This window comes from Momordica charantia (assembly GCF_013281855.1).
Source record: "Momordica charantia cultivar OHB3-1 chromosome 5 unlocalized genomic scaffold, Mcharantia_2.0 BLBB01000005.1, whole genome shotgun sequence".
Taxonomy (NCBI): Eukaryota; Viridiplantae; Streptophyta; class Magnoliopsida; order Cucurbitales; family Cucurbitaceae; genus Momordica; species Momordica charantia.
In genome coordinates this window covers 5130026-5155157 of record NW_028275163.1, presented here as the reverse complement: position 1 = coordinate 5155157, position 25132 = coordinate 5130026, and the positions used below count along the sequence as shown (strand labels likewise).

General features: G+C 35.7%; 1 protein-coding gene across 3 annotated transcripts; it reads right to left on the bottom strand.

Annotated features, from left to right (window-relative positions):
* Window positions 1–26: 26 nt before the first annotated feature.
* On the bottom strand, window positions 27–24654 carry LOC111009477 (uncharacterized). Of its 3 annotated transcripts, XM_022282567.2 has the most exons (25): window positions 24309–24654; window positions 24044–24109; window positions 20424–20504; window positions 20174–20273; window positions 19853–19937; window positions 19723–19772; window positions 18932–19011; window positions 17901–17960; window positions 16778–16877; window positions 16606–16683; window positions 10901–10968; window positions 10646–10714; window positions 10501–10578; window positions 10333–10428; window positions 10127–10197; window positions 5827–5904; window positions 5628–5721; window positions 3607–3705; window positions 2929–3143; window positions 2701–2815; window positions 2194–2325; window positions 2000–2107; window positions 1805–1914; window positions 1616–1717; window positions 27–1181 (listed from the first exon to the last, which is right to left on the bottom strand). In XM_022282567.2, exons 2-25 carry the CDS (start codon window positions 24080–24082, stop codon window positions 635–637), a joined length of 2655 nt encoding a protein of 884 aa, XP_022138259.1. In that variant the 5' UTR covers window positions 24083–24109; window positions 24309–24654; the 3' UTR covers window positions 27–634. The 3 variants fall into 3 exon arrangements, with proteins under 3 accessions (XP_022138259.1, XP_022138258.1, XP_022138260.1); XM_022282566.2 differs by lacking the exon at window positions 24044–24109; XM_022282568.2 differs by lacking the exons at window positions 18932–19011; window positions 19723–19772; window positions 19853–19937; ... (2 more) ...; window positions 24044–24109; window positions 24309–24654 and having other exon boundaries at window positions 17827–17941.
* Between the last annotated feature and the right edge of the window lie 478 nt (window positions 24655–25132).

Below are 25132 nucleotides of genomic sequence, written 5' to 3'. Positions count from 1 at the left end.
ATTAAAATAAATCTGAGAACAAATAATTTCAACCAGAAACAAAATTAGAACTGAACTCACTAAAAATTAATTTACACTTGTTATTCATCTCTACATCTGAAAAATTTTGGCTCCAATCGACTACACGTATATATTCATCTCTACCTTTCAGAACCAAGTCCCTAATCTCAAAGAGAGTAATATGGGGCAAAATTTTATGCCCTTTTCTATAACAGTTCAAAATCTGATAGAACTAAATTATATGAAGCTGTAATCCCCGAGGGAGGGAGCGGGGTTGGGAGAGCAGAGGGAGAGTAAATAGAGGCACAGAGAGGAGAGGTGACAATGCTATCCAGCAAAATTAATACGGCCAAATGTTTTACAGAGTAAAAAAGCTAAGAGGTAAATTGAGAGAGAGTGGACATCTTTCCCCGCTCAGTCGCACTATACAGTAAGACGTTTTCATCTTCGACTGAAACCGAGAGCCCGGAAACTAACTCCATTCCCATTCTGTTGATTGACTTCTCTTTTGGGGAGTGCATTGGTACTCTTTTAATATAATCTCAGGACCAAGTAGTTTCCACCACCAAGCACAACCATGAGCCACAGATCAAAATACTACGGCAGGTCACCAGATAGAAGATTGATGCTAATATTAACTTAAAGATCCGTTCACAGTCATCTCAGGCGAGGATTTTGGTGGTATTAGTGGATAATCGTCACCGCCCAACTGTCGGTTTTCTGAAGTAATATGCAAGACACTACTGCTGGAGTAACTTCTAGAAGCTGCAGACTCCTTTTCCCTGTGATTTTCCTCATCAGAATTGCAGTTACTACTATCAGAAGAGCTGCTAGAAATAGCAGGATCTGTCTTGTGATTTTCTTCAGCCGAGCTTTTGTTCTCATAAGACGTACACGGACTCGTGTGACTAGCATTCATTGTCTTCTTACCAGGTAGGACAGCCTGACTCAATGTCGAACACAAGGAAGCAAATACACCATCTTTTGGCTTGTGCTTTTTAACCAGTTGCTGCTTCTTCGCCATCTCAGGTTCCTCTTGAGGAGCCAACTTCCGCTTCTTCCTGAGGGCTTCCATCATTTCATTGTCTTCGTCTGAAGTGTCAGGTTGTTTCCGCTGGGGTGGTTTGTAGTCTTCATCGTCGTCATCATCATCATAATCTACCAAACCACCCGACCTTGGACTGAAAAGAAAAGAAGTGCAGTGAGTTGTATATAGCTTCAGTTAAGACTCTTGAGGCTCACCAGCATAACAACGTTGACAATAGCTTAAAGATGAGTTTGGAGTGTCTTTTGAAAAAGTGAAGAGATCTGTTAGCCAATTAAGAGAATTTTGAAAAATATTCATGGTGTTCGGTTATATGGTCAAATGTGATTTTAGAGTTCAAAAAATATCTAAGGTACGCATGGATGACTTTTGGAAGGTGACAAGTACATGAAGTCCATTAGCACTTTTTAAATTTCTTCCTGAAAAAAGCACTTAATTAGTATGTCTTACAAAGGCACTAGAAGTGCTTTTACAAAATGTCTTTTATTAGTGCTTCAAAAGGTGTATAGAATAAGCATTTTACTTTAAAGTCATCCTAAACTCACTATATGAGGGACACCATGACAATACCTTGCTGGTGGGTAGCTTATAGTAACGCCATTAGATAAAGCAGGCTGAGATGGTACTTTTTGTTTGGGAGCAACAGATGCAGATGCAGTATCATCTTCGTCACTGCATCGGGATTGGTTAGTCAAATGGAAGCAAATCCTGATAGAAATGCTCTAGTTTGAGACAGTGAGAACCAAGAAAATTGATTACCTGTCCTCATTGAAATAGTCTTCCTCTTCTTTCTCTAGAGCACGTTCATCATTTCTTTTTCGAGGATCTAACGTGTTTGGGGTGCCTTTTGTTTCACAATTTTCAAGGCACTGCAAGCACATATATCAGATGGGGGGAAATATAAATTTAAATAACATGAAGAGATGGAGCCAACCAGGCAGGACGACAGTTTACCTGCTCATATTTAACTTTTAGAGCTTGAATGGAAGACCAATTTTCAAATTGGGACAACTGATTCCAGAATGAATCAATTATATATCTAACCAATAATTTCAAATTTTCCTGCATGATATACAAGGCATGAATGTTCGGTCCTTTAAAAGACAAACTGAGTTCCAGAAAAAGAAAAACGATGAAAAGGCATGTACCTTCCTTATATATTCAAGAAGTTCTAGAACAGCAGAATTAAGCAGATTATACCGACTTCCATTAGCAACAAAAGCATCTACAATAGGTTTGAGAACGTTGTTCTTGACAAAATAATTTATTAGATGTTCATCCTGCAGATTAACAGAGTAAAAGATTTAGGTGGATTACACACGGTAAATACTAATGGACTGCCAATTGGGCGAGAGATGGATAAAAAAGATATCAAGGACAATAAGTAGAAAAGCAAGGGGATGCTCTAGGATGAAAAATAGATTTCATCCAGCAAGGAATGGAATAACGGAATACATATTATCAGCATTCTTCATACATATTAACAGAATAAATTGGCACTAATGATCATTCCTTGTCTATACTTTCCACGACCACTTCAACTATAGAGTGGGATGGTTAGATTCGTAATGTGCTAAATCCAGACATTTTTGGTTGACAAATTTAAAGGATAGCTTTTTGATGACTTTGATTCATAATTACACCTTCACACTTACATGGCGGGAAAGAATAGTACGAATAAACCGAACTGCAGCAACAACCAAGTATTTTTCCCTTCGTTGTGTTAGTAACACCACCTTATCTATAGTATTATTTAGGAGAAAATTAGACCTGCAAGAAAAGAATAAGAAAAATAATTCATGTAGTTTTAGAACTATATAAAAAATAGATGGTAGAGGGAACTCAATTTCATTAATTGCAGAAGGGTAGGGTATAAAGATTACTTAATTCTATACGGGTGTTGGAGAACACAAAAGCAAAGTAATTCACATATATTTGACAGAATCTCAGGCTTCACGCTATTAGTATCCCCCAGTATTACACCAGCGCCTTCAATTTTCTTTGTTGATTGAAAACCTTCTGTTGGACACGATGCTGTTATAATATCTATTAATTGGCCCAAATGCTTCTCATAGAAAATCTCAATAATTGTATCTCTCTGCAAATGAAAACAGTAGCATATTCCATGACAAAATAGACGGAGAACAATTGAAGCAATCGCAAAAAAAAAAAACAAAAAAAGATGAACAAGAAAAAAAAAACCACTTCTTACATGAAAGTTTTACTGACAAGTTTTTCCAAGATTTCAGCAGAAATATAAGAAAATAGAAATCAGCAATCAAAATGTTACACCTGCGTAAATAAACTCAAATGTGTTGCCACTGCGACTCGAAACAAACATAATATATCCGTTATGATTAAAAGAAAAAACTAAATAAGTTTAAAAATCAATATATCATAAATCAGCAACAACAAATTTGCAGTGGGATGCCCTGATACTTACTTGGAGTATAGAAAACTAAGCAAAACAGGATGGGATTTTTTAAAACGTAACTCAACTACACTTACGTTCAAATAAAATTAGATAGGATATTATTGGGAGAAAATGTTAAAAAAGACACCTGAACTCCAGACAATGCATATGTATCCAATAGATTGCGGAGAATTTCAAGAAACTGGCAGTGCATGTTGTCCCCAAAATCTGTTACCATGCCTTTAACCTGCAATTAAACAAGATGATATCGTAATTAAAAAGAAAAAAGAGTGTCCTGGTAACTCTTTCTGCACGTGACAAGCATCATTAATAAGAACTGGGTGTCAGAGGATTCAGAAAGACCAATTCCCAATGACTTGAAGAACAATCCTACCTTATCATGCATGATGCATTTCCAAGGAGGCCATTTTGTTTTTTAATTACCCCTTTGCTCGCATATGTTAAGACGTTTCTAAGTACTTCGTCTCTTTGATGCTAGCTGACTAAAATTAAGCACAAGAATTTAGCAACTTTTACGTGACATCTTTTTAGGCACAAGTCTAAGATAATTTGGACTGCAGCAATCAAAAAACCAATTTCGGAGGTTTGGAGGGATAAAAATCACCATATTCTTGTGAATAGGTCAAGCAGTTATCAAAAAAATCTGGGAGATCATCTCTTCAGGGTTCCTCATACGCTGCCTTTCAAATTTACTTCGTCATTCTATTCTTGTTTTTACCAACGCTAATTGGACCAACTTTCGTAAGCTTCCTACACATTGACTTCAGTGGGTGGATGGCTTTTCTACCCCTCTTTTTGTAGTTTTTACTAATGAAAGTCTCGGCTCTTCAATCAAAAAATGTTTTGGGAATATTCCCACTTATGGGCCCGAGAGACCACAATCTATATATTACAATATCCAAAAATGAGCACAACAATTTGTTAGAAGCAATAAATCATGAAATCATTCATGTAAAAACCAAAATCCTTAATCAAGGGAGAACAAGATTGCCATTTTTGCTTAATCACATAATCTATGGATAGTGTAAATTAACAAGAATGAATCAGAAAACTGTGATCCTTGACAAACAATTGACTAAAGAACTTGGAGCAGCAGACACAGAAACTTGATTCAGAATTACTAAAATAAACAAAAATACATTCCAATAACCCATCTGATGAACCCTTCACCTCTTTCTTATAAGAAACTTCTTTCCAATAAGAAAAATAGAACTATTGATAGACTTTCTTTTTTCTGAGTTCAACAGCCTAAGAAGCCCAGATACGGATACGACACTCAATTTCTAAAAAAGTAGTATACGACACACTAGGACACATTAATTTATTTGAACATATATATGTGTGTGCGCACGCATATTTTGAAATATTTTTAATATTTAATACTTTTAAAGTAGACATATCCAGTATCTAATACTAAATTAAACTAACATACTATTTCCAGTATCTATTTTGAAAGTAGTACACGACACACTAGGACACATTAATTTTTTTGAACATATATATGTGTGCGCGCACGCATATTTTGAAATATTTTTAATATTTAATTCTTTTAAAGTAGACATATCCAGTATCTAATACTAAATTAAACTAACATACTATTTCCAGTATATATTCAAAATAGATACGAATGAAAAAATAGTAAAATAAAAAAATACCTTGCTTTCTTTGTTTTCCTTTTGTGGATGTCAAAAAAGAAATGGCCGAATCACAAGGTGAAGGTGCAAAGGAGAAGAAACAGAAAAAGGGAAAGGGGGGAAAATGAAAAAAAATAAAATCTGAGAGGAAAGAGAAAGACTGAAAGAAAAAAGTAAAACTCGAGTAGGCAAGGCTGGGCCAAATGGGCTGTGGGTTCAAATTTTAAAATATCTTAATTACGTGTGGTTGTGGGCTGATTTTTTTTTTTCTTGCAATTACATGTCCTTCACAGCTGTGTCACCAGTGTGTCTCCCCGTGTCTGATTATTAAAAAAAACGGACACTGTAATCTTGTGTGTCAAACACTGACACTTTGACATTTTTAGCGTGTCCATGCTACCTAGTTGACAACTAATGTGTTTCCTTCTTTTTATTGCTAGGCAGGCACTAAATTTCTGGCCAAGAACTTTGTTCACACACTAAAATGAGGAAAAAAAACTTTCATCGCGCATACCAGCAGTCCAAAAAGTGGAAATCCTTCCTGTCGAACAACATGAGTACGCAAAAGATTTGGATCCTGATTCAAGAAAAGAATGAGAATATCTGTCCTGCATCCATAAACCAATATTTTTACTAGGTGAAGAAAAATAATAGTGGATTAAGAATCAAATGCAGACAAGAGGAAGGTTAAATTCGGTCATTATAGCACTTACCCAGTTAAAACGAGCTTTTCATCTCCACTTTGTAATACATCAGTAATGATGTCAAAAATACCTTCATTCATAAGGTCCCTATAGAAATTTGAGTTCAAGACAAATAAACACAAAAACCAATAAGAATGGATTTCAGAAATCAGTTATAACTAGAACAGCATCAAGTGCATGGGACATGCCTATGTCAGTTCAGATGAAACCAACAGGCAGCAGCTAATTTTGTAACATTAGAACTTTTTTGATTCGTTGAGATAAAATAAAATAAAATACAAGGGGCATACACAAAAAAAAAAAAAAAAAAAAAAAGACAAAAGGGAATAAGTCTATAAGGAGGGACCTCTATCCAAAAGAATACCACCTAACTAATAACTATAAAAAGCGTTCATGACACCCACATAGAGATATGAAATCTAACAATCTCAAAATCTCATCCCGAAACCACTCAACCCCAAAAAATCTAGTGTTCCTCCCAAGCCAAATACCTCACAAAATAAAAAGAAACAAAGAAAAAGGAGAAAGAAGAGAAAATTCGCCGAAAGATAATTCCTCTATCCCGAGAAGGAGGAAACGTTAACAAATCCTTCATCATTACTCTACACTCCGAGTTATAAGTCAAGGAAACCCCAAAAGACTCCATGAACCAACCCCAATTAACTGGACAAAGTGGCAACTCCACAGAATATGGTCAAGGTTATCAAAGGCACTTTTAGAAAGAACACAACATAGGAGACCCAACATAGGAGACCCAACAAAAAGGAAGAACATCTCTGAATACGGTCCAACACATTAACTTTCTTATGTTGCAAGGCAAAAAACTTGATCTTTATTGAAACTTCTACTTTAGCGAAAAGTGAGGGAACAATCAAAAGATTAAGGCCATTGAAGGGAATGGAAATCCAAAAAATGGGAATCAATCTTTTCATTTCCTTTGATATTTCCTTTAATATTCTTCACTAATGAGTAGGAATGGAGCCAAATGATAGAACCCACCTCAAATTTGGTAATCTCATTCCCTAAAAAGGGACAATCTCATTCCTCATCTACACCTTTATCAATCTCATTCTCATTCCTTATTCTATGGATCTCATATTTATTATAATTACTTTACTACTTTTACTTTTTCTCTCATTTATTAACGAGATCTATAACTTTTTTAATTAATTATTTTATACATTGATTATTTCTTTTTCATTTATACTACTAATCATTTTCTTCTAATAAAAATTTATACAACTTTTATTAGTTAATGTGATTTTGTTATAAAATATTCTAAATTGATTTTAATTTTTTAATTTTTTAATTTTTTAATTTTTTAATTTTATGAAGTTATTATTAATTAATATCAATAAATTTTTTAAAATATAATCCATTGCTATTTCAAGGACTTAGGGTCTAATTTGGTGAGCTGGAGGCGAACATCCCGAACGAAACAAGTCCAACCAAATATTTTAGGTTTAATAGGAAATAAAGGTTGCGTAGGACAAAGAGTACGATAAGGTATTTCACCCTTAAGAACTGACGAAGGCATACGATTAATCAAGAAGCAAGCCGTCGAAACAGCATCAGCCCAAAAGGTATTTTGGAACATGCATTTGGAACATTAAGGCCCTTGCTATTTAGAGAAGATGTCCATTTTTCCTATCTGCAACTCCATTTTGAGACGAAGTATCAACACATGAGGATTGATGAATAATACCATGCTCACTTAAATAGGAGCCAAGAGCACCAGAAAAATATTCCTTAGCATTATCACTCTGTAGAACTTTAAGAGAGCCACCAAATTGAGTTCGAATTTCAACATGAAAGTTACGGAAATGAGAAAGTAACTCAGACAATGTTTCATCAAATATAACCAAGTTACACAAGAGAAATCAACAAAAGTAACAAAATACCGAAATCCATTTTTGGACTCAATAGGACAAGGACCCCAAACATCAGAATGGACTAATTCAAAAATAGCATTAGCTCGTGTATTGACTCTAGGATATGAACTGAGACGATGAAACTTAGAAAATTAACATGACTCACAATCTAAAGAATGTAAACTATGAAATTGAGGACGGAGACTCTTTAACACGGAAAGAGATGGATGACCCAAACGACAATGTTCTTCGAAAGGAGTTGGCACTCGAGTGCGAACGGTGGCTGTAGGTATTTGTGTATCAAACGTGTAGAGGCCATTAGATTCATGCCCTTTACCAATAATCTTCTTCGTTGTAAGATCATGAAATAAGCAATAACCAGGAAAGAATAAGACACAGCAATTGAGATCACGAGTAAGTTTACTGACAGAGATCAAATTAAAAGAAAGTTGTGGCAAATTTAAAATAGAGGTCAATGAAAGAGTTTTGGAGAGATGAAGTGTGCCAGAGCCAAGAACAGGAGAAGTGGTGTCATCCGCTATTGTAACATTAGGTAAAGATGTAGATGGTGAAAAGATAGCAAATAAATTGGAGTTACTTGACATATGATTCATAGCACCAGAGTCAATGACCCATTTTGACGCGGAGGACATAAGACATTTATTGGTATTACCTGAATCAGCAATGACAGTAATTGGATTAGAGGATGATGCCATCAATGACTCTTGATACTGTTGGAATTATCTTTATCATTAATTTCTTCTCGATCATAACTTCAACAATATGGACACAAACAAAAACTACACTGAAACAGTCCAAACCAAATCTGAAGGAGGAAAGGAATCGAACCAAACCAATCGAACAGAGCCAAGTGAACCAAACCAATTGAACCGAAACAAACGAACCGGACCAGAACCGGTATAAATCAACCAAACCGAATCGGAATGTGACGAACCAGACCGAACCTAACCTAAACCAGACGAACCAAACCTCTTGAAACCAAACCGGTTGAACTGGACCTCTTGAACCGGATCAGGTGTTTTCTGAAACCAAAAACCCTAAGTGCTACCCCACAACAACCAGAGGGGCGAAAGCGATTGGCGATGACGGAAGCGCACGACGACTGGCGGCGACAAAGATGCGAAGGACGGCGAGACGAAACCCACAAATAGCAATTGGAAAACAGCAGCGTTGGCGAATCAGCAAACGACGGCGAGCGGCGGCGGCAGCAATGATCAGCGGTGGGCGACGACAACGACGGTGATCCGCAGTCGGCAGCAGCGACGGCAGCGGTGGTCGGCGGCGATGGTCGGCAGTGGTCGGCAGCGGCGGCGGTGGTAGTAGTGAGTTTTGCTGGATAGCAATACAAAACTCTAATGGGCACGAAACTCTAATGTGCACAAAACCCTAATGGGCATCAAAACCCTAATGGGCAGAAAAAATTTTAGAAGAAACCTAGAGCTCTGATACCATGTAGAAACTAAGGTTTGAGAGAACCTGATACGTCTCATTCTTATTACTAAAGTCTATATATAGACAAATATACAAGGTTGACCAAATCCTAGAAGGGGAAGGTAAAGGAAAAATGAATACATATTATTTAAAAGAATGTAAAACATACTAATATATACTTTAACAAGAAAAATAAGAAGTTGGGAGAGAGACGCTTTTGAACGTTTTCCACAACAAAAGTCCAAACTTTCCTATTGGGCATCCCTGGTGGGTTTGAGATCCAAGATTTCTCATCTTCTTGCCTAGGACTTCCTTTAGGCCATAATTCTAAGAGCTCTTACCTTTGTTAATCTTAAGACTCAAAATCACTTCGAAGAACAAAAGCAAACAGTTCATAATAATAAAGGAACTTTCTTTTTCTCAATAGAAGAAGAGAGTATCATCTGCGAATTATAAATGCAACTGCAACGGACGAGTTCTCTTTCTCCCCACAAGGAAGCCCTCTAAACCCTTCTTCTCAAGTATAAAGTTGTCGCTTCTTCCAGCGGCCTTGATTCAGATATCTTCTTCCCACAATTCACCCATGAAAATGGCTTCCTACTCTCCCTTTAGGCCTCAACAAAGACGCCAAACTCCAAACAAATTTTTGAATTATAAGGTGACAGGAACATCCAGAATTGTCACCCAACCTTAGTTGAACTCCACTCTCTATTCTCTGCCCATGCCACCAGCCTAACTAGAAATTCACTTTGTTGAATTTACCCCACAACTCCCTAAATTTTTCCTTCTAAAACAAATCTCTCTCTACCGTCACAATGAGGGTGGGGTCTTTCCCGACTCTCATGGAGAGAGAGAAGAGTTACATGGGAAAAACTTTGATAGGTCACTTAACTTTGTAACATTAAAATCAAAAACTATTTACCTGATATCTTCTTTTATAAAGCAACTCGACTTCAATTCTTGAATAATCCACAAAAACTATTTACCTGAACAATCGGAGCTGTTGTACCATTTGGAGGCTCTTGCTTAAGCTACAAAACTCATGCAGAAAATATACCTGAAGCATAAACTCATATTAGAAGAATAACATATTTTAACTTCGTGCAAGATTATCCATTGAGACATCAATGCATAATAGGAGACTACAATAACACCCAGAGAAAAATGCAAATGATATATAACCAATACTCACTAAGTCCTTTTTAGAGTCATCAAATGTGGCGGGCGATCTCAACCTAGCAAACAATTCCTGAATGAAGGTATTATCATCCTTCAATAAAGAAACAACCTGCAAGAGAAGACCGCCTTCAAAACAATGTTAAAAAATTCTAATAAGCTTAATCAACCTTCTAAATCTTACAATTGCATTGTTGGCATGAATTATAGAATTCAGATTTGCAACCATGGAGTCATCCAATATTCGTGTCAAAACAACATCCTGAAATAGATGGGAAATAATTAAATGACAAAAGAGGCCAGAAAAGATAAAGTTCAAGGGCCCATACCTTTAAATAGCCAACTTTATACGTCTGATGTATTTTTGACAAAACAAGGGGGTTCTTAATTGGAATAGCCTACAAGATAGATTGCAAATAGATGAAGATAAATCTGAAAACTAAGTTCACTTCAAATATTCAAGCATGATGATTCCTAGATGAAGATAAATCTGGGAAAGTGCACTTCAAATATTCAAGCATGATGATTCCATGCAACCCTCGGTCCCCCACCAAAATAAGACATGGAAGGTATCAAAGATTCACCTCCTTAAATACAACATGCTCTTTCAAGAAATTACGAAAGTGTTGCGTATGTGGAACCTCAGGATCGTCTGTAACACACATCAGAAAAAATCAATCAAATATTAGTAAATAACAAAGAAACTATAAAACACGGATTGAATGTCTCAAAAAATTTATCGATTAGAATGGGGCAAACAAGATGAACAAATGTGGAGATAACTTATACCTCATTCAAAAATTGCATGGACTCACTGGTAGACATAGCAACAAAGTCATAAAAGATCAACCTAGAGCAAGATAAGAAAAACTGCCTAATACAATACGAGACCGTCTGCAAATTACTATACATGGTAATTAGAGCAATAATGAACAAAAAAAAAAAAGATGAAGTAATCGCTAGACAACCAAAATTATAAAAACTACCTGATACCCCAATTTCTTAAAGGATTGTTAGACGAGTTCTAGAAAATTAAACGATCTTATGAAAACTGCCTGATACCCCAATTTCTTGAAGGGTTGTTAGACAAGTTTTAGGAAATTAGATGGTCTTTCACCCCTATAATTAACTCTAACTATTGTCTTACTATCCTCTAATATGGGATAGTTAAAGTGAGGTAAGTCCTTATCTTTTAAATGTGATAACATATTCTCCCTTCAAAGTCTTCTTACCTTTTTGGTGATTGGAAAGAAGATGTTTGGCTCACTAATGAACCCCTCTGCAACACTTTTCCCCATCTTTTTGCCTTACATAACCAAAAATCGGGGGCGGTTCATGATTTTTGGTCTTCTGCTGATAGCTCTTGGGACATCAAATTTCGAAGGAATCTCAAGGAGGCTAAGATTGTGGAGTTGGCATCTCTTTTGCACAATCTCTCCTCATCTCATCTCTCAACCAACAAGGATGCTGTCATTCGAAGATTGGAATCTCACAGCCAATTCAGTACCTCCTCCCTCCTAAAAGACATCCATCGATCAGCTATCACACCGGCCTCCTCCTCTTTGTACAGCACTATTTGGAAGGATCACTACCCCAAGAAGATTAAGTTCTTTCTTTGGGAATCTAGCCTCCATGCTATCAACACACAAGACAAGCTACAAAGAAGGATGCCCCCTTTATAAATATCTTCCCTCACTAGTGCACCTTATGCAAGCAACATGGAGAATCCATTGGACACATATTTGTCTCTTGTAACTTAGCCATTAGTTTATGGAAAAAGCTTCTCTCTCTTTTTGGATGGTCGGTTGCTCTACCTCAGGATATCCCTCAATTATTGGCTTATACTCTCACTAGTCGCCTCTTCAAAAAGGAAATGCTTTGCCTTTGGCTTCATTTGTTCAGGCGTTACTATTGACTGTTTGGCTGAAACAAAATCATCGAATTTTTCAAGAAAGGGAGCACTCTTCTCATCATCTATTTGATTCTATAGTTGTATTGGTTGTTTCTTGGTGTAAATGCTCCCCTCACTATAGTTATGCCTCTCTCTTATCTAATTAGAGAGCTTTTTTGTAGCCCACTATGGGTCTCTCCCTTTTGTATACATATTCCAACCAATGAAATAGTTTCTTTTCAAAAAAAAAAGAGAGAGAGAGAGAGAGAGAGAGAGGAAGGATTTAATTTTATAAGAGAGTTAAAATTCTTCAGATGAACTTTAATGTCAGAAGGGTGGTAATCCCAGTGAAGCTTTTAAGGAAGAAATATTTGGGCGGGCTTAAAGCCTATAGGAAAGTATAAGCTTCTTCTTTAAAGCAATCAAAAGATATTGGTATAAGAGTGTATGGTTATGATATAAGAGGGGCCTGAAAACCTCCAATTTCTGGATGAAGAGAAAATAAAAATCTTCTGGGTTTGGAAAAGACCTGTGAGGTAGTTTCAGGGTTAAAGATACGTCTGAAGTAGCTGGTATCAGCTGGTATCAACATCAGTAAAAGAAAAACCCAAACAATAGAGGAGTTGTGAGGTTGCAACTTGCAAGGTAGGTTGTCTTCATGAACTACTCCGAAATTATGTTGTTTGAGAATTCTCCCCAGTCAATCTCTGTTAGGGACTGATTCAAAAAAAATTTTTGAAGATTCACCAAATGGAGGACATATATTTGTTCAAAAGGAAGTCACCTAACCTTCAGGCTATTTTAGCCAACCACTCCTGTCTTAAATGTAGTCACTTTCAAGATAAACATGCTGATTAGATATTCTCAATGGGAGGGAGCTAAACTTGGTGGAGACTGCATTAAATGCATAAGTGTGTCCTCCCTATACTCAAGGTGGTCTGGCATAAGTAGAACCAAAGAGAAATAAGAATCGATTCGCTACGTGGTTGTGGCGTAATGAAAGTGTATCTCTAACACTTTAGAGAAATCTAATTGAGAGTATTAATGAGATGGTAGAACATTGTTTCACTTCTGAAAAAGAGTATGGTCAAAAGAAAGGAGTACATGAATAAACATAACAAAGTTGGACTCTTTAATTTTTGAATTGAGATCAAAAGTTAGGGAGTGGAATAACACTCTTTTTTGGCTTGATAAAGGAACAAAAAATAGGTTGTTGGCTGATTTGTTCCCTAGATTATATAATTTAGCAACCTAGAAATTGTTGAAGGTTAAAGAACAAGGGATGAAAATGATAGGATTGGTCCGTAGGGTAATAAAGGGATATTATTAGGGTATTGAGGGTACCTTAGTAATTAGATAGGAAAGTAGTTAGGGAGAGTGTTATAAATAGAGTGTGGGTGTAAGGATGAAGGTATCCAATGAGTGAGTATGGTTTTGGCTTGAGTGATATCTCAAGAGGGGAGGGCCCAAGTACCTCTAATACTTGGTAGCTATTGTAGTTCGTTTATCTTTTATCTTTCAATATATTTAGGGTTCTATCAGAAAATAATAGATACATTGAGTAATATGCAATTCCTAGAATAAGACAGGAGTTTGGGTTTGAAGGGAGAATTTTATTAATTAATGCCTATTCTTTGCTACAGCAGTAGGCTAGGTATTTATACAAGTTGGTGTAAAATCAAAGAGAAGAAAGTATTTTATTGTTGTCCTCTAGGTAACACAAACACGTTAAAAAAGTTGAAGTGTCAGTGTCGGACACCGACACACTTAGACACACATCCGACACTCTAAATAAGAGTGTCCACCTTTTTTTTCTAAATCGAACATGTGGGCATACATTGGGAAACAACAGGGACACTAGCGGGATACGCAATGAAGAAAGACCAAAAAAAATTATCCCACCAGCCCTCATGAAATTAGGTCCTCCCCAACCATAATGGTCTTGTTTTTTCTTTCAGTCTTTCTTCTCCCCATTCATTAACCTCACGAATATATGCGGGGCATTAGACAAACCAAAAGGCATGACTAACCATTCAAGGAGTCCTTCATTGGGTCCCTTCAAAGGTGGCCTACTTGTCCACATCGAAAGCATTTTCCCAAACTGGGTCCCTTCTATTGATGTGTACTACTTTTCTTTGCTGGCTGGACACCTCGGATATTTGTGGCTTGATTTTGTCGTATGGGAATTTTGTCCTTCAGTTGCTGGTTAGGTAGAACCTTGAAAATTTTGGTGATATCGGTATAATTCTTTCTATATTGTCTTTCCCAAGATATTTGTTTTGATATTTGGGCTAATTGCTTTCGTTTAAGCTTCTTTTAAATTATGGTTGCCAAGGTTATTGCTTTGGATAGATAACTTATAGGTTAAAGATCGACTTGATCTTGAATATCCTCCTTTAGGCCATCAACAAAGCTTCCGACTTGATGATTCTCGTTCTCAGCCATGTTGTTTCAAGACTTAACCACTGAAATTCTTATGCTGAAATTCTCGAGTATAATCAGCAATGGATCTACTCCTTGTTGACTCTGTTGGTATTGGTATTAAAGTAGCAATTCAAATTTATCAGGCAAGAAATGGTCTTTCATCAATCTTTGCATGTGTGGCTAGCTACATATAGGTCGTTTCCCATATCAACGAGATTTATTTCAAGTTGTTCCCACCAATCCAAAGATTCAACCCTTAATTTCAAAGCAACAAGCTTGACCAGCTTATTCTACAGAGACAAAAAAAAAATCTTCGTCACTCGAAGAATTGGATTCTTGATCAAAGATTTGGTTTTTGTTGCGTCCAATTGGCTGTTCATAAGGAGGATGGTTTCTAACAACTTCTGATGGATTATTTACTTATTCTCGAAATCTTCTTGCAGCCTAATATTTTGGGCATTATTGGCTTCCTTTTCTACTGCTTCTTGTGGATGATATTTTGTATTTAATACAACAACATGTGGGAGTAGGGATTCGAACTAACGACTTTTCGATCAGAGATAAGTGTCTTAACCAATCAACCTAAACTCAGATTGGCACTCCTTGTGGATGATGTTTTGTTTGATTCAGGACTAATTGGTCAATCTGCCTAGCTATGGTGTTTAGTAGGCACTGGATTTCAACCACGAATTCCTCAACCAACAGCAAGCAATTGGAAGCAGTCCTTGGAATCCGTAAATTCCTCAACAACCAGCATGTGATTGGTTGTAGTCCTTGGAGAAATAATTGTGAGTGGAGATGATGTCCCCAATCCAAAAATATCCGCCTCTTTTCCGAACATATTTGCTGGTTTTTTTCTGCCATCAGGCCCTTAGAATCGAGGCTGCTCTGATACCAAAATGGTGTAAACCAGGACAGGAAAATTTTATTAATTAATCCATCCTTTGTTACAGCAGTAGGCTAGCTATTTTATTCAAGTTAAACACAGTCCGTTAAAGCCTAACAACTAAATTGTTAGTCGTAGTTCTAATAACTAAAAAATAGCCATGGGTTTCAATATCAAGGCTAACAATACATCAAGCATCTTAATTAAGAGACATATTTTAGTGTCGGTTCTGAATCAAAAGAAAGAGGGAAAAGAAAAAGAAAAGGCCAGGAACATTAACAGGGATCAAGCCAGAAGAACCTCTAGCCAACTTTAGCCAGTAAAGGCCAAGTACAGTCTGCAAGAAAGCTTAAATAATAAGGGAACAAAGGCTGGCAGTGATGTGGCAGCATTTTTCCATGGTCAGTTTTTTAGAACTACTATAATACTATGGAAGTTAAGTAATAACGTTCCCCACAATCAATACATGCATATACTGCTGTCTTCTTCTTCTTCTTCTTCTTCTTTGTTCTGTTTTTTCTTTTTTTTCTTTTTTTGGCATGTAAAGCAATCTAAAGTAAAACAAAGCCTGGTCCTACAAGGAAGGTCTACCTAATACAAGTAAAGATAAAATAGAGCAATCAGTCAATACAAGAAGTAGAAAAAGATGCAAACAAATGGAACGAATAAGTGAAGGAACATCCACCACGGTCCACAAGCATGACCACCTCAAAACACAACAAAACATTCCAAATTCACATAAAAAACAAAAAACTCACACTTCAAACTTCAAACTTTTGAAAATTAGTTTTAGTAAAACCTCAGCGCATCTTTTGAAACCAAATTCAAAGAACATTTGAAAAGTTATCATTATGAAGATATGAAGATACAAAGGCATATATCATCAATCATTTACCAAAAAAGGGGAGTCGTCTGTAGGTTAGGAAGCATACAAAACCTTTGAATACAGAATGGTAATTGGTATTTAATTAAATGACTATTCCAAAAGCATGACAGTGACAGCATCATCCAAATGCATTATTTACCAACCCCAAATAACTCGAAATATTCAAAATTCAGTCAGGTTTTTCAGCAACAGAAGAACTTACACTCAAGAGAACCAATAATATCCATGATCATCTCATCACTGAATATTTTCTCAAATATTTGTGGACTGTTGAGCAAAACTGAAGAGTTTAAATAAAACAAAAAAAAAACTTTTTATCAGTACCAGCACCAAATGAGCCATGATAACAAAGAGAAGGTAAAACTCATACTAACCAATTCCTCTAACTATTTTAAATATCATGTGAAGACCATCGGTATCGTCCAAGTCTTCACATATTCTGAAAAGGTTCATCAGCTTTCTGAAAAAGTCTTGCTGCATTATGACAATGTAGTTTCATTCAGAAAAATTTCACAATACTAATTAGAAACTAATCTAGTAACTAATCTAAAAAAAGCTTCATTAGTTTCTTTATCTAAAAAAAGAAACTAATCTAGTAAGAAACCCAGAAAACAAAAATTCATAGACCCAACAGTGAAAAGAATGAACACATTTAAAGCCAAGGAGGATAGGAAATTATATTTTCACAAATCACATGTTAATTCCTTCAGCGCAAAATCTGTGACATCACAGGAAAACTTTTAAAGACGGTATTGTCAAAGGTTTATATCACCACAACTGTTATATCATGCCTATAAATCCATAGAAGACCAAAACCAAAGTCTATTATCATTCACAAACCTATCAATAAAAAAATTTAGGCATCCAAGACATGCAACTCAATGACATAAAAAGGTTATGGGAACTCACAAAGACTTGAGGTATGTTTGGGAGTGATTTTGGCCATCATTGTCAAAATCACTTTCCCTTTCCATTGATCATGTTTAGCAAATTAAAAATTTGATTTCATGGAAGTTCCAAATCACTTTAAATTGATTTTTAAGGAATCACTTAGATGGTGATTTTGGAAAATCAATTATACTTAAATCTCTTTTTTTCAAAATCACTCATTCTACCATCACTCCCAAACACATCCTTGGTCCCATCAACAGATGCAGACATGCAGATATGTAATTTTGATTTATGATAAAAACCTCCCAAAAATTTTATTTAAAAGAAAAGGCTTTTCAATTGGAAACACTTGGAGATTATAATTACAAAATGTTTTGGAACAAGAACTCCAAAGAGAAGCAAAACAAACTACATACTTCCACATAATCCCTCAATCCTTTTAACTTCACAAGAAATAATAGAGAAACTTGTCAAAAAGATCTTTTAGAATCTATCTACCGAACACCACACCTAAACCAGGCAGCTTGCTTACCACCAACATGCTCTCTTCAAAACTGACATGAACTAACAGCCAAAGTACCAAATCCATAGAGTTCAAGCTCTTACATCATTCAATAAGAGTTCTGTCAACCTCATTTGATCTGCAATTCCACTCTCAACCACAGTCTACACAAAATAAATATTGATATATTAAACTAAAGGATTGTACACATTAGTTACTGAACAATAAAATCTCAACACAACTATATGGTTGTTTTTTGATATTGCAATATTTATTATCTCTATGTGTATATATGTGAACACATGTATATACAGACACATATCCAATGGGAACAAAAAATTAGATAAATTTTTCCAATACTGGAAGATTGTGAAAGAACCTAGTAATGCTTGCCAAATGGAAAGACCGAATAAATCACACTGGCCAAAAAATCATTGATTCATAATATGCTGGTATAGTAAGTATTTATTCAATTTTGAACATTGAAGAAATATTTCGATTCAGATAGAGAGAGCATTACAACCTCAGAAATTTATATGTAGAAAGCTATTCTAAAACACTGTATAGTTAAAAATATAGAGAAAAAAAAGAAGTGTAAAACCAAGGCTATCAAGTGGACATAAATCACTAAGGGCCAATTTATACCTATTTTCTGTTTTTAAATATTTTCTTGTTTAGGACCGTAATTTCCTTTACTTTCCAATCTATAGTTTAGAAACATTTTTGATATCTTAGCCAGATTTCAAAAACTAAAAAAATATTTTAAAATCTGTATCCATTTATAAAACTTAGCTAGAATTTCAAAAACTTATTTAAAAATATGAAAGAGAATAATTATTATTATTAATATTACTATGATCATTATTAAACTTTGAATTATTGAGAAACTAAAAATTAAAAAACAAAAGAAACAACCCTAAAGGACATCATCGCAGGAACGTGTATCTTTTAGAATCAGGAAAAAGATAACAATATAACCATCAGATAGTCCCTTAGCAATTACAATCCTAATGTTTAACATCAACATTATCTAAACCTCAATTACAATGCATGCTACTCATCCATAAAAGAAGAGAGATGGGAGAAAAAGACCAAGGAGAAGAAAAATAAAGACAATAGAAACATCTGTCAACACCTTATGTATTAGCGGAAGTGTAGTTAGGTCAACGGCGGGAAGCTCCCTTAGCTCGCTATTCACACTATGAAATGTCTCATCTGCACATACCAAAAGTCAGACTAGCATACATAATGCTCATCAAGAAAAAGGATAAACAGAAAGATTAATATTTTGTACATTATTTCTCAACAAATAATAAAACATTAAGCGCATTATTACAAAAATTAAAACCAAAAAAAAAAGACGGAGAAGATGATGATGATGTAACAACAAACATTCAAGTTTAGTGCCAATGGTAATTGTAGATGTAGTACGTACAACTTCTTGCGCAATTCATGCCTTTCTATTTTTATGACCTTTGAATGCAAAGAAAGATACTATTTGTAATTTTTTTTGTTCAATCTATAGGGCGTTAGCTTCAACTGCCTATGCCAAATGAAAAACTACAAAATACAATATCCTCAATAAGGAGTCAGTCATAATTTCAACCCATGAATTCAAAACATCTCAGTTTACAAGACCTTATAACCATTAGGTTGACCATGGTGATTCGAACTATTTGAATCTTAGTGGAGCTTTAAATATCTCATGGTCTTGAAGATATTAAATTCTAATACAAAGGAAAAGACATATATGTGAATAACATTTAGACTCATACAAAGGGAAAGATCAGATAGCCATTACTAGTAATTAGATCAACCTATAATTCATTCACTTGAAAGCACCTGAACAGCAATAGCTAAAATGGTGGTGATTAATACAAGGTACACGAGATTTGAAGGCTACGTATTAAGATTATATACACTTACTGCTAAGAGTACTAAAATGAAGATTCCTTTGTACGCTGCAGATATTATCCCTGAATAAAGAGCATATTAGAAATATACTTAATGCAAAGAGAAAATTTACAGAAAGTAAAAGGGGAAAATTAGTTGTCACCAAATGAAAGAGCATCCTGTAGCCTCTTGAAAACTAAGTGCTAGCTCTGTTGAATATTCTGGATCTTTCCATGAAATAATAGTATCTGCAGATCAAATATTTATTCAAATTGTGTTATTCCACATTTAACTCTAACCCCTTGGACTCATTGTGCTGGTTTGCTTCTTTTCTTTTCTTTTCTTTTTTTTAATAAGAACATAGTATTCCTAACAAGGGAAAGGGGAACAATATGCCACAACCTCCAAACCACAACCAGAGTGATTTGGATGATGGTTTATATTGTGCCTAACAAGCTCAACTTGGGGAATAATTTAGAAGTACCTTCTTGCTTTTGATAGATATCATCTGAGCTGATACGATGCAGAAGTAATGTCTCATTGTCTTCCTCGTCAATAACAAACAACCCCAACTCCTCTGATCTCTATGATAATAACATATAAATTTAAACAAAAGATCTGGCTAAGTGGAAGAATCTGTAATGATTACAAATTTTATATAAAAAAATCCACAGTGCAGCAGGGTCCCTTCAATATTTCAGAAACATCAATCAGACCCAAAAAAATCAACAAACCTCCATATAGTCAACAGTGACATGGCCTGTTCCTTGGTCATCCCACTTTCCATCATCATTCAATCGGTATACCTTAACACGCTGAAAAAGTGTTTTCAAATTTTTAAATTAATAATTATTGGCATGGCATCAACTCAACAAATAACTTCTCAAACCACACTAAATGAGATAATTGGAGAGGCAAGATTACATTTTATCATATCTTGAACTAAAAAAAACACTCATTTTCAATCCAAGTATAGAAATGCTTGATCTCAATACAACACCTATTAATTTCCATAATTCAACCGCTCAATCCATAAAGAAAACAAGTCTTGAACTTTACCTAAATTGATTCAAACCTTAAGCTAAAATCAATCTCGATGAACAGCTGCTAATGAGGAAAGAAATTTCCTAGGAGATGAGAGAGAAAAGAGCATTTTACCTTTCCAATCATCATGAAAAAGAAATTACTAAAAACAACAAAGGTAATTTTCCAATGTTAAGGCCCTCCTATGCTAAAAGTTGTTCAACACAAATGTAGATGTTTAGTTATTATAGGCTCGTTTGGTAACGTTCCCGTTTCTTGTTTCTCGTTTCCGATTTTATTAAGAAATCTAAGCCTTTGACAACTATTTATGTTTCTTGTTTCACATAAACATTCTCAAAATTGTATATAAATTTTGGAAACAACAAAAACAAGTTTCTTGTTTCCATTTCCAGTTAGTTCCAAAACATAAATAAAAATATAGTGTTGTCATTCTTAAATCCATGGATGTTGGGACCATGCAATTCTATTTTTCTTACATTTTTCTTTATTAAAAATGAGAAAATAGAAACATAAACGGGAATGTTACCAAACAAGCCCTACATTTCTCAACCACCACCAAATAAACTTCTTATAACATTCGAGCTTTAAGGTGTCTTTACTAATTAGTCTAAATGTGATCAAGCTAGAAGGTCTTTTTGTAATCCAACCTTGGAGTTCTCTTGTATATTTCATACCATCAATGAAATATCAGTTTCTTAGCCCCACACACACGCAAAAAGAAAAAGGCTCCTTGACCAAAGTTCAAAAGACCAATCCTTGGAGAAATCTATTGGGATTGAGTCTTATGTGAAGACTGAAGAGTCTGCACTCTGAAGGAAAGAGTAATGATTTTTCCAACCCATAAGAATCCAAACAAGCACATATCTTTATGAAGATCTTAGAGTGGTTGGAATGATCCCCAAATTTGCCAAAGCATCTTCAAACCAAACAATAAAGAAGTTTGATAAAGCCCATATACTATAGACATGGTCTTTTGAAATTAAAACCTTAGACCCACTTTCATCCCCTCGTAATACTTAGGAAAAAAAATAATCATGTACACTCTGGACTTACTTCAAGGTGATTCAAGTCTTGATTGAGTAGCTAAGAAGCACGGACACGGATACGGGACACGGACACGGACACGATAGGACACGACGATACGTCAATTCCTAAAAAATTAGGACACGGACACGTTGGGATACGTTTTTTTTTAATTTTTTTTAGGATATATGTAAATTTAACACAAAAAATATTTAAAAAGTCCTTGTAAAAGTTTTTTAATATTTTTTTACAGAGACCAAGTCCTTGTAAAAAAAAAGAAAGGGACAGAAACAAAATGCAGGTACTAAGAAAAATAAAGTTTAAATTTAGTGAAATAAAATGGTCAAAATTCAAAAAGCAGTTTAAAAAATGAGAATTGTTTTTAGTATATGAAAATGAAAGAAAAACAGAGGGTTGAAAAATAAAAAAGTTAGGTTATTAGGTTTACCTAAGAAGCAAAAAAGAAAAACAGAGGGCAGGGTTGCGTCGTCGGCGTCGGCTTCGTGGAGTGGGTGGTGTGTTTCATTTTCGTGGGTGGATATTAGTTTATTTATCATTTATTTGTTTTTTTTTTAATTACTAATGGGCATTGGACCTTCTTATTTGGGCTCAGAAAACCCACAAAACTGTCATCCCGTGTCCATCCCGTGTCCATACCGTGTCCAGCCGTGTCCGATTTAAAAAAAAAAAAAAAAATCAGACACGCCAAAATGCGTGTCTGATACGTGTCTGGCACGTGTCCGGGCGTATCCGTGTCGGACACGTGTCCGACACAGATACTTCGCCCAAAAATGTGTGTCCGTGTTTCCTAGGCAATCACCTTTCGTAGTCATGAGTCCTGCTTTAGCACCGTTTCACATTTGAAACTATAGAGGTGGATTTTTTGCCTTCCAATTTTCTAGTGACAAGGTCATGAGAGATAGCAAAATGATGAACATTCTGTTTTTTTTTTATGAGCAACTAAACTTTTCATTGAGAAAAATGAATAAAATAACACATGTCCAAGGGCATACAAAAAAACCAGCCCAACAATAGGAGGCCCACCTAAAGAAAGGGGCTACAATCCAAAATAATAACTCCTGATAATTACAAAACAACTTCGAAACCGACCCCCACAGTGAAGTATTAAATCTAATAAGCTCACAAACATACCCTCTAGTTCTCTCCACCCCCTTGAAGATTATATTATTTCTCTCAAACAAAATCCCTCACAAAATAGCACAGAAGCATAGCCACACATGGGAAGAGAGAGAGACACAGATGAAATAAAGAAGTACTAGTGAACCCCTTGGATGGGCTAGGGGACCAAACTCGAGAATCCTTCCTTCCTCGAATAAAAGGAACATCTCTAAGCAGAAGGAGCAACGCATAAACTTCAAAAGACTCCCTGTCCGTCAAGGGTCAACTGAAACCCAATGAAATAGACAACTCAATCCCCCTTGACTCTATCACAATGGCCACATAATGCAATCTCATGTCAGATAAGTGATACAGACGAGGGAATAAAGAGCACAAAGAATTATCACCCACCCAATGATTCTCCCATAAGTAGGCATCAGGACCATCCTGACAAAACAATTCAAGGATGACCCTTCTGTTACAACACCCCCAATAAGTAGGTATAATCACCATCCCGACAAATCAATTCAAGGATGACCCTTCTGTTACAACACCCTCATAAGGTAGCTATAAGTCTTTCTTTGCCTAATGTCCTCCAATTGGGAATGAAACGTTATTAGGCATTATTCTTTCTTTCCACGGTCCCTTTTTAGTAAAGCGAGTAGGGAGTTCGTTACTAATAATAGTAATGGGTATCTTATGTTTTTTCATATTTTGTGACTACTCTGAACTCTTGTCCGTCTAAAAGAGTGAGATAAAATTCTTTCAAGCCATTAGAGCTAAACAACCAAATCCTAAAGAATAAGAACAAAACTCGAGCCAATAAAGACAATTAAAGAGAGAGGAGAGCTGAGTTGAGCTAAAAAAGGGGAATGCGAGAGGGAGAGTAAGAGTATAGTGCCACTTCTCAATCTCGACATGCTGCCAAAATTATCGTTGACAATGTTGACATCACCATAAACCCAGATTGCCTTCTACTCTTGTTGCACTATTGCCGACCAATTCAAACTGATATAATAATTGTATGATATAGATATATATCTAGTGGTTCCCAAGCATTCCTCAATGTGGAACCCCCACCCATCTTCACAACCCAGAATAGCATTCATAGTTCAACCAACTACAATTCATTATGCTACGTAAAACCCTGATTAACCAAAATACAAACTTTGAGAAGCGCCAGCACATAGTTCCACACAAAAGCCATCCTAACCGCACGCAAACAGCTAGTTCACTGAAAAAAGGTCTAAATTAAGCCGTATTGAAAATTGCTAGCTCGTAAAAAGGGAGCAGAAGAACGAAACTAAAATCTACAATAAGACACTGAAAGACCAGACTCAAGCTCCAAAACGGGAAAACGGAAGCTAGATAGGGTAACTTGAGTTGGAGAGACCGAAAGTAGAGGTTTATCAGTTTAGTGTAGAAAAGCTCACCTGCATGGAATTGGAGTTGGTCTGTGATCTCTCCAGCGCGCCCATTGTACGTCGTGTAAGAAAACTTGGCTCCGACTATCGAAATGAAAGACGAATTAGAAGGAACTGAATCCAGAGGGGAAATTTGAAATTAGGGTTTGGAGAAAGAGGTGGGACGAGAGGAAATTGGAAGAGAAACAAGAGTTCAACGGGGAGAGGGGTCGATACAAAAACCCTAAAACAGCCGTAGACGAAGAAGCAGTGTGAAGCTTCGCAGCTCTCTCTCTCTCTCTCGCGGCTATTCTCTCTCCCCCCTCTCTCTCTCGCTCCTCTTTTATTCTTCTTAGAATTTTAAAATTATAATTTTGTGGCAGTGCGGCCGTCCCATCCCCCGAACGAACTACTACGCAACCCAGAGTTTTTAATAATAATATACATTTAAATTTCATTTTCCACTCTCCCATTTAGTTCCTAAAACTTTACAATTATTTATTTCCTTATTAAAATTTTCAGTATATGTTTTTATTATGCATATTCTAATATTGTGCAGTTCTATAGCGGTGGCGGTAGAAATTTGATATATGCATTAACCATCCTCGAACGTTGTACTAAAAATCCAGTCGAGTTTTGTTAGGTGGCTATGTATATTGAAAACTAATCATTTTGATATTTACTATGTTCTTTATCATCTAACATATGTTTACTCAATGCTTGTCTTTGACCTTAGTTTGAATATGTGTGTTATGGGTACTCTTTACACAGTCATGTTATCAATTTATTAAAGGTAAAAAATTGTACAAAATGGATTTTTTTGTTTAAATAATTGTGAAGCGGTGGATCGAACC